Source organism: Blennius ocellaris (assembly GCF_963422515.1).
Source record: "Blennius ocellaris genome assembly, chromosome: 2".
NCBI lineage: Eukaryota > Metazoa > Chordata > Actinopteri > Blenniiformes > Blenniidae > Blennius > Blennius ocellaris.
The window spans coordinates 17,122,623-17,133,080 of record NC_137651.1 but is presented as its reverse complement, the minus strand read 5'-3'; the positions used below and the strand labels follow the sequence as shown (position 1 = coordinate 17,133,080).

Here is a 10,458-nt window from a genome sequence, read left to right as displayed (position 1 = left end):
CGTCTGTCCAATAGCTTTATGTTCGGAAATTAAATGTTTTTTTTAATTTAGATTTTTTTTGCAATGTGGTTATAATTAATTTTAAAGTGTTGCTAAATATTAAATATTTATCATACCATCACATAGATAGATAGATAGATAGATAGATAGATAGATAGATAGATAGATAGATAGATAGATAGATAGATAGATAGATAAACTATAATTAACCAAGACTGAAACTTTGGTGTGTCACAAGAGATAAAGGGTCATGATGAAGTACGGTGCACGCCTAAGTTACACAACATCATTTAGAAAGTTAATGCATGCACATACATCTGTGAGGTGTGGCATTTGTTAAAGTATCAAAAAAGTATGCAGAGTGTTGTTGTTCTTCTATTTGTCATTCTTGCGCCACAGTGTGAGTTTTGTTGTACTTTCACGCATCAGTTACTTTATTCTCTGCTGTTCCCTCCCAGTCAAACTTCAGTTTTCACCCATTCATTGGTTGACTGAATTTGGTCATGAATGGATTACATTATAGTGGATATTTTTATTTTTGGGTAATTTATTCTGTGGCTTAGTTTTTTTTTCTCAGTTTCTGGTCATTTACTTGCAGTAATCTTGTTTTACTTTATTCTCAATCAAGCTTTCATCTCTGGACAGCAGTTGTCTGGAATTAGTTATAAACATCCCAGCTCATGCAAACAGCCCCTGAGCTTGTGGCAGTGTGGTCATGAACACAGTTTGTACGTGACCATTTGTATACAAATGGGCTGAAACAGTTTTTTCTACAGTTCACACATGAAGCCACAGACACACAATTGATTTAAAGATTCAAGTTTAATTTGATTAAAGGCACAAATACGGTGAAAGACTTCAGAGGGATTGATTTTGAATGATTCTACTATACCAATAACAATAACAGAGGCAACAAGAACTTTCAATTACCTCTTAAAAAATCCTCACATGAAAATAGAACTTAGGATCTGACTCTGTCAATGAAGAAGTGATCAAGACTGTAATGAAGGCCTCAGAGTCCCAGAGCAGCTTTCTGCACACTGCAACCCAGAAGAGCATTTCCAGCATCCACACATTCTGTCACGTTTGGAGCTGAAAGAAAGGCACACAAGAAAAGCAACCGTGGATTCAGACGATCAACTTTTTCCAACCAGAGCACACTGTTGAATATCCAGATGAATTAATGTGGTCATACCATTCTGAGCTTGAAGCCACAACACAGCCTTTCTCGCCAGAATCTCCCACTCGTCCTTTGCATCTGTGTGAAACTTGTGAAGCCAGGTGAGAGCCAGAATGGTGGCCCACACTTCACTTTTCGCCTAATTCACAGAAACAACGACAAATATGAGAAACGAATAAAAACCGAACAAAGTTTATCGTTGTAAAGTGGGACTAGATCTGAAGACAGCATTGTTTCAGCTGCACCACAAAGACATAAACCAAATCTAACCAAATTAACATGAGCAACATTTACTGAATGTAGATCTACACATATTTAAGTTCATGCACAAGAATAAACGAACATAAAGAGAACGCTACACAAGTTAGACCCTCAGGCAGCAGAGTGAGAAGCCAAATGTTTTACTGAGAGGAGGTCCGTCTCTGGAGTGACCCCTTCAAAGTCAAACTGAGCATTCCCAAAGCGATAGTTCTCAAACAACCCAGAGACTTGGCTGTCTATAGCATCCATCACCGATTCTTGGTCTGCTCGCAGCTGGGTTGAGCCGTCTTCTACCTGGAGCTGAATGATGAACCCCTGAATTGTCCTACCTCTGACAATGACTCACCTGGGCAGGTTTTGACTTCTCCACCTCTTTGATCGTCTTTCCCAGTGCAGCAGCCAGAGCTGCGTCCTGCATCCAGAAACCTGAAGCATTTTGGAGGGAGACCAGCTGCAGCAGAGGGTCACAGGGTGGCTGCTTCACCTCAGCTTCATCCTCCTCTACAGCACATTCAGTAGGACAGGCTGTAGAGGAAAACAACTTGTGATAAATGTATGTGAAGCCAAATGTAATCTATGAAGAAATAGATTACAGTATAGAGTTAATTGTTATACAGTGCACCACACGAGAAAACAAAAACTTTTCATCTTTCATCTCTTAAACTGAGGATAGTTCTAATGACATTTGAGAAAAACATAACCTTCCTCTAATTTTATTTGGGTAATGTCTGCCACACACATACTTACAAAAGTAACGATCCATCTGGCTTGGCAGCGAACGACGGTGAAGGCTGCCTGAGGAAGCAAAGTGACAACATGCCATTTAAGTCATGTACATTTTTAAATTTCACATTTACATTTTACGCATTTTGGTGTTTTATTTGCAGTTTTAATCACCATTAGAGGACATCTTATGAACGAATGAACCACTCCTACCAAACATACTTATTGGAAGTGATGCCCAGCACACCTTGAAGATTTCATTTCATTTTAGGGCCACATGCCTCATGCCTTCATGAATTAAGTCAACAGCCAGAATTGTTTTTCAGTGAACATAATTTATTTTGCATTATATGTTATGTTTGTCACATTTCATAGTTCTAAAATATATTTTTTTTAAAACAGGAAACATGAGTTGATGTGTTTGGAATCTAATTTCAACAATGTTTGATGTATTGAATTTATATTTGTACTTACGCGGTTGTCGTGGAGGATCTTCCCAAGCTGACTTAGATACTATGAAACAAGAAAGACATGATGCCTAAATGAGAGCAAGAGAATGAACCACTCCTACCAAACATATCGTGCTTCAACCATCGTTTGACTGCAAATAAATGTTTTACTTACTGGGAGATGCCATACTGAAAACTTTGAAAAAAGAACAGAGAATAACATTAGAAAAATCGATGAAAGTAAGTCAAGAAAATATTAAGTACACTACTTCCTAACTTCACAAAAAGCGAGTTAAAAAAAAAAGAAGACTTAAAACAGTAAAAAAGAAAAGGTTTAAAACCACAGGGCAGTGTAAGAAGTTTAAATTGGATTGGAACAAGTACTTTTGGGATGTTAGCAACAGAAGGCGTAACAAGATTCTAGATTGTTGGGGCTCTCGAAAGTACCAAGTTTTAAGGCAAGTTTTAAGGCAAAAGAAGGCAGGCTTGGTGTACACCATTACAGCCAGAGATGACCTGACCAAAGCCAAACAGGTGGATCATTCACTGCACAAAAAAAAGGGATGGTTCATTTTGATTCCTGTGCAAAATCCCATTTGGGCTCCCTTCCGATGTCACGACAAGTTCAAAGGGTTTTGCCTCTGACAGACCTATCGTCAGGGTAACGATAGCATGGTCAATATAGTGGCAGTCATTCCCAGCTTGTCTTCAGAACGTTGGATGCCGTGCTTTTAATATGTTGGATTATTTTCACATCCTTCGTCATCCATTTTCTTCCCACTGAGAAACACCACCCCCGATAAAGTCTCACCTATGTTACCGACATGCCCCGACCTTTCATGTGCTCATGATTCAATGTATTAAAAGTAACTTTGTAATAAACTACCAGTTTTATTGTCGCCGCCTTTCATGCGTCATTAGTATAATGAACCTTGTAGGTTTTTAGGTCATTTCCCTGGATGAAGGTCCCAGGATGGTGTTTAGCTCGACTATGAAAACATCTCTCATTTCATTTTCACCCAAACACACAAAGATTAATCACAAATAAATGTTGATGTTTGCCATTCAAAATGCTTCTGCAACTTCAGGTTCAGTGTCTTGTGAAAAAAAAAAAAAAACACCTGGGGACATTATTATGGAGATTTAAGCCAAGTTCGCCAACAACCCTGGAAATGTGAGATGGCGTAATCTTCCAGCTAAGCCATGGCCACACTAACAAAAAAAAGGTAAAAAAGAGGTAATCATTGATGTAATTCAAAACAAAGAACTGAAAAACCTGTCAATTTAGTTTTTAGTAGTGAGAGTTAAATATGAAACATGACAAGCCTTAAATGTTTATGTTTGTGTTCATTCAAGATTTTTTTTTCTTACATGCTTTAAGTGAAGACTTTTTCGATGAACCTAAAATTTTGAAAAAAGAACAGAGAATAACATTAGAAAAATCAATGAAAGTAAGTTAAGAAAAAATATTAATCTTCCAGCTAATCCATGGCCGCCCCAACTTATTGAAAGTGATGCCCAGCACACCTGGAAGATTTCATTTCATTTTAGGGCCACACGCCTCATGCCTTCATGAATTAAGTCAAGAGCCAAAATAGTTTTTCAATGAACATAATTTCTTTTACATTATATGTTATGTTTGTCACATTTCATAGTTCTAAAATAAAAAAAAATAAAAAAACAGGAAACATGAGTTGATGTGTTTGGAATCTAATTTCAACAATGTTTGATGTATTGAATTTATATTTGTACTTACGCGGTTGTGGTGGAGGACATGCCCTAGCTGACTTAGATACTATGAAATAAGAAAGACATGATGCCTAAATGAGAGCAAGAGAATGAACCAGTCCTACCAAACATATCGTGCTTTAACCATCGTTTGACTGCAAATAAACGTTTTACTTACTGGGAGATGCCATACAACAGGACACCATTGGCATCATTGCTGTCGAGAGAGAGAGAGAGAGAGAGAGAGAGAGAGAGAGAGAGAAAGAGAGAGAGAGATTACATCTCAAAAAATGAAAAGAAAAAACAAACACACAAATTGCCCAAACTCATACAGAAAAGTGGAAATTGGAAATACACTCACCAGGCACTGGAACATTCCGACGCACCAAAGGTCCTTGGATCGGCTCGCCATCACCTTTGTTGACTGCAATGAAGGCAGTGAAACAACTGCTCACTCCTGATTGGATACTGAGAGCCACCACCTTCTCCTTCACTCCTGCCTGGTGGTTCCCCCTGGGCTCTCTTCCCTCCATCTCCAAAGAGCGAATCAGAGTCCGAGCGCCCAGCCTGTGGACTGTTAATCTGAAGACACATTTCACATCACGTCTCGAAGCAACTTCTCTCTTGTCAGTCACACTCTTACTTGTCTCACTGTTTTAAACAACAGATCAAAGTTAGTTCACGTCAAAGTTCTTGTAATCTGTATTTAAGGATGCTACGAACAGCTCTTTCAGTGGCAAACAGAATCCACCTTGATTTAAGTCATAGTATTTAAATACCCATTATTCTTTATTATTCTTATTTCATATCTTTTGTGCAATGTGAAGCTGCTGTGAAAACTAAATCCTGCTTTACCCAGTATCTTCTTCAGGTTTCAGACTGAAGTTCAGCCGGTTCTGAGTGAGATGACCTGCCAGGCTGTACTTCACCGTCACGCAGCCCGTTGCAGCCTCTGAGCTCTGATACCACATTTAGGATGAGAAGATTGTGGTACATCACTGTTGACACAACTTGATGAAATTAAATGAAAAATCATCATGAGATATTGGCGCTCACACCTGTCCAGTGATTTGGCCGTAAATCAGCGAACGCTGACCGTGGAAAAGTGCTGTGATTGGTGGAGAGAGGACAGTGACAGACATGTTCTTTGGCAAATCCCATGTGGTGGAAATGTCCACCACGGCCGGCTGCAGAGCAAATCGCAGCGACTGCATCACCTGAAATATTCCAATGAAAACTGTTTGTAGAAGGCATTTCAGCTTTACATGCTGTGACCATAATCTCAAACACATGTAGTGTTGTATGATTTGATGTGACAGATCATGTGTGTGCATTCTTGTACTTTTGGCTGCATCCTGTCAGTTCCTGTGATGAACTGAGCGTGACCCCCTCCCTCTTTGGCCAATCCGTTGATGAGAGCAGAGCTCGATCCTTCCCCGATCCCAAAGGAGAAACACCTGCAACACGACAGTTTTCTCCTAAAATCTAAATATCTGTTATCACATGAGCTGCACTGCTGGATTTGTTTTTGTGGGTTTACCTGTGGGAGCCTGAATTCTTCGTCACCAGATCAATGACTGCCTTGGTGTTCCCCACCTCTCCATCCGTGAAGACAAACAGCTGAGAAGGAGAGTTTGGAAAAAAACACAAAAAAAACATAAATAAGTGTCCACTGTACACTGGGAACGACCGGACACCACCAATGATCTGAGCGGCCTGAAACATTCAAGTGTGAACTCAACTATTGCAGCAGTCAAAATCACCCAATAGGGTTAAATAAACAACATTTCTTCATGCACACTGGCTGACTGAAACTTAGCCTTACATTATAGTTAGTCTCCACCCCCCAAGAAGCTCTATCTCAATCAGCTTATTTAAACTTAATATGTTGCTGCCCTCCTGCACCTTCCCCAGATACACATCCACTAGATACTGAGTGAGCCTGTATTAATTTATTAACTAATTTATAAATAAACCAGAGACAAAAGAGGTTTGTCACCTTGTTAGAATGCTCGCTTAAATGTATAGTACAGTAAAACATTTTTAAATCTAGTCGTTATTTAACCAGGAAGAAATCAATTAAAATCAAGATCTCTTTTACAAGGGGGACCAGGCCAAGAGGTCTGCGGCACACGTCACATCGTCATGTTTGAAAATCTATTGAGGCATCCGTTTCAGAAATACACAAGGTGTATGGTAAATTATTAAGAATGAGGTGCGGTCAGTACGAGCTTTGAAAAAAACAAGTTTGCCAGCCGCACAATGAAAGTGGACACAAGCATGAAAACTGTTACAATGGAAAGAAGTTCTGGAGACATATTGTCCAACCAGCACAACCTGTCCAGGTATGTGTGTGGCGAGAGTGTACATGTATTATTAGTTACAGGAACTGGGAACCTGTTTGAAGGCTCACATTGTGGGAATTGTCTACATAGACAGAAATCACGCTTCAATCATTCAATCTTGGTGAAGGTGGGGGTTCAGCGAGGCGACACAGGTGAGGTACGAAGGAGGGAGCTGAGACACACCTGAGGCCCATCATGGACTAGAAACCTCTCTCCTCCCCGGCAGCAGTGTGTGTGTGTGTGTGTGTGTGTGTGTGTGTGTGTGTGTGTGTGTGTGTGTGTGTGTGTGTGTGTGTGTGTGTGTGTATGTACTTGTCTCGGCTGACTGGGAATGCAGGGCTGGTCATAAATATGCTCGAGAGGCCTCAGAATTTCTGTTCCTCGCAAATTTGCCTCCATCATTCCAACTTTCTTCAGAGCCTCCTCCATGGTCTGCTGACTGTACTCCACACTTTTACTGCAATCACACAGACACACGCAAAAGTCAAGCATGTATCTAATTTAAACCAAAGAGGAAAAAAAAGACTATATGAATGAGGATCTATTCACGGGAAGATGTGCTCAAAGCTGGATCCAAAACTGTAAATGTTGAAATAGCAGCCCATTGGTAGGCTCTTCAGCAGCAGCAGCAGCGTATCCTTCAAGAAAGAGGAAAATATGAAGGCCACTGCATAGATAGGCGATGAAAGAGTTAATAACAGCAATAACATACCCGTGCACTGCTTATGCGAGTCTGATTTCTGTCTTTGGCATTCATATGGGCCCCCATACTTCCTGATCGATCCATCAGGAACACAAACTCTCCAGAGGAAGCTACTGAAGACATGACGGACTGAGGAAACTCAGGGTACAGGCTCACCATCACCACTGGATCACCCATCAGAGTGCCTGAGACACAGCACAGAGAAAACACCAAAAATCTATTTGTTGCTTGAAGGGTGAAGACATCACAGTCATTATTACCACGCTAACGAAAAACATTTGCACTCACCAGGTGCTGCAGAGGCCTGTCCTGCTTCCACCACCGCAGTGGGCTGGTGGGCATCTTTGTAATATATCAGTAGTTCAACATCTCTGTCAAACTTGTGTCCTGCACTCAGCTTCACCTGCAGGTTACAAATACATTATGATAAATAATGATATGATGCCTTGTTCTTAGTGCAGAGGATCAACACACACACAGCGGACACATGGGCCCGCGACCTACCGTGGCCTGGGTTTGGTCTGCGTTCAGGTACTGGAGAGGATCCAGGGAAGAGTTGGACTCCACCTTAGATATGGGACGAGGAGAGGACACTCGAGCAGAAAAAGACAGACTGTAAGGAACCAGAGAGGCTGGAACAGAGGTCACCTGGACAGAGGGTCCTTCACTACCTGCAAACAACATGAGAAACAACTGGAAATTAATCCAATCCTGTTTGAGTAGACATTAGTGAAGACAGAAGTTTCAGATGGGACTTTTACATACTACATTACTGTGAATACATTATAATATAGGACATTTAGCTGGATGTTTGTTTTTTTGTCATGAACACATTTGAATACCCTCATGATTTGTGTGCATAAAGTTCCAGCTCGTCTTTTTACCCTGAGGTTGGTAGCGAGGGTTGAGCACAGCAGGCAGACAAAACCTCAGCCCGTCATCAGCCTGCACGGCCAGCTCAGTGACGTACTCCAGCCTGATGGAGGCGCTCTCTCCTGGGGGCAGAGAGCCCACACTCATAGAGAAAATATCTGGACTCTGATCACTCTCCTCCAACAGGAAAGCCTGCTGACCGGAGCTCAGGGCGTCGTCATACTCCTCACGAGCCTGCAGTACAGGAGACACATGAGAGACACCTTCACTCCCACTACTGGATGTTGTCCTCAGTACATCTGCTCCTGCTCTGCTCACCTCCTGTTTCTCCTTCACCTCAGCGACAATCTCCTTCTGTCCCATCTTGGCACTGAAATGACAGACGGCAGCATCTCCAGGCAGAGGGAAGACAAAAACCGCCTCGATGGGTTTGTCTTCTTTGTTCTCGTAGTTCAGAGTGGAGACCAGTGTCGCCACATAGTCCCTCACCTCCAGCTCCACCTCAATGCTCTTGAGAGGGACTGATGGAGAAACACCCAGTCACAAGCAGAATTATTAAAACTCAACTTTCATCACTTCACCGCTGCTTAGATTCCACGATAGGTTTGACGTGAAACAGTCAGGATGTCTGAAGTGAAAACTTTCAGACACACACACGCGCGCGCGCACACACACACACACACACACACACACACACACACACACACACACACACACACACACACACACACACACACACACACACACACACACACACACACACACACACACACACACACACACACACACACACTTTACCTGGTTGCTTCTGGGCAGTCAGCAAACCACAGCAGCTCTCCATCATTTCTGAAAATAACATGATGCAAGAAGAAAATAATAATGAAATATATTATTAATTTTGTTTAAAGTATATCAGACTGTAATTTAAATACCACAAGATAGAAATTGTGCTTTTACTGAGAGTGTAAAGTCACTTAACTCCTTATACACATTGTTTGTATATAACTATATTAGTTTGCACAATAAACACTGTAGGCATGTCTTAGAGGAAAACTGTGACTCTCTTTACAGTAACTGACACACATCAGGACACACGGAAGTTCCAGTCATCCACACGATCCAGCAGCTGTAAAAAGACACCACGCTTTTCACTGCGTCACTATTTAATACAAGAATAAAATCAAGAGCTCTTACCTCTAAAGGTGTTTAGAAGGTTGCTGTTCCAGAGACGCTTATAGTGCTGGCTCTCCAAAACTGTGCGCAGATTTAATAAAGTGACACCTTTTCTTTTTATTTACAAACCGAAAATAACGCCCACCAGGGTACGCTTGATTTGATTCCACGGGACAACCGGATGGGCGGAGCTACTGCAGTGAAAATCCCAGTCTTGTCTGTCCAATGGCTTCATGTTAGGAAATGAAATGTTTTTTTTAATTTACATTTTTTTTATGTGGTTATTATTAATTTTAAAGTTTTGCTAAATCTTAAATATCGATCATACTTTCACATAGATATATAGATATATAGATATACAGACATACAGATAGCTAGATAGATAGCTAGATAGATAGATAGATAGATAGATAGATAGATAGATAGATAGATAGATAGATAGACTATTATTAACCAGGGCTGAAACTTTGGTGTGTCACAAGAGATAAAGGGTCATGATGAAGTACGGTGCACGCCTAAGTTACACAACATCATATAGAAAGTTAATGCATGCACATACATCTGTGAGGTGTGGCATTTGTTAAAGTATCAAAAAAGTATGCAGAGTGTTGCTGTTCTTCTATTTGTCATTCTTGCGCCACAGTGTGAGTTTTGTTGTAGTTTCACGTATCAGTGACTTTATTCTCTGCTGTTCCCTCCCAGTCAAACTTCAGTTTTCACCCATTCATTGGTTGACTGAATTTGGTCATGAATGGATTACGTTATAGTGGATATTTTTATTTACACCTTGTTTCTCTGATGTTGCCATTACAGTTTCCGAACTGTTGGCAGTTTGCTGTTGGATATTTTTTCCCACATTTGCACCCATCAAGTGAAAATCTGAACCACTGCGACTTTCTTATTTTCCCTGATAAATTCTGAAAATAATTTAAAAAAATGGGATATTTTCTGAAACGACTAAAATAGAGGCTTCTGTGATCCTCAGTTTGTAAACCTTCTTGTTACTTTCAAGAGAATAACTAT

At 40.8% G+C, this 10,458-nt stretch overlaps 1 protein-coding gene across 2 annotated transcripts; it reads right to left on the bottom strand.

Moving 5' to 3' along the window:
- Positions 1-803: 803 nt before the first annotated feature.
- On the bottom strand, positions 804-9,547 carry LOC308139690 (von Willebrand factor A domain-containing protein 5A-like). 2 transcript variants are annotated; one of them, XM_080509182.1, is made up of 23 exons: positions 9,457-9,547; positions 9,061-9,108; positions 8,581-8,783; positions 8,274-8,496; positions 7,894-8,060; positions 7,678-7,792; positions 7,399-7,574; positions 7,236-7,324; positions 6,999-7,143; positions 5,882-5,961; positions 5,684-5,798; positions 5,400-5,558; positions 5,197-5,300; positions 4,703-4,923; positions 4,520-4,558; positions 4,370-4,408; positions 3,985-4,014; positions 2,789-2,809; positions 2,639-2,677; positions 2,189-2,236; positions 1,788-1,966; positions 1,196-1,319; positions 804-1,092 (listed from the first exon to the last, which is right to left on the bottom strand). In XM_080509182.1, exons 2-23 carry the CDS (start codon positions 9,104-9,106, stop codon positions 1,013-1,015), a joined length of 2,442 nt encoding a protein of 813 aa, XP_080365308.1. In that variant the 5' UTR covers positions 9,107-9,108; positions 9,457-9,547; the 3' UTR covers positions 804-1,012. The 2 variants fall into 2 exon arrangements, with proteins under 2 accessions (XP_080365308.1, XP_080365309.1); XM_080509183.1 differs by lacking the exon at positions 3,985-4,014.
- Between the last annotated feature and the right edge of the window lie 911 nt (positions 9,548-10,458).

Bases quoted from the DNA above. Each gene is read 5' to 3' on its own strand.
- LOC308139690 (XM_080509182.1), bottom strand. From the start codon at position 9,106: ATGATGGAGAGCTGCTGTGGTTTGCTGACTGCCCAGAAGCAACCAG. The intron at 8,784-9,060 runs GTAAAGTGTGTG...TTTCTCCATCAG, and splicing joins GACTGCCCAGAAGCAACCAG to TCCCTCTCAAGAGCATTGAG. The intron at 7,575-7,677 runs GTGAGTGCAAAT...GCTGTGTCTCAG, and splicing joins ACAGGCCTCTGCAGCACCTG to GCACTCTGATGGGTGATCCA.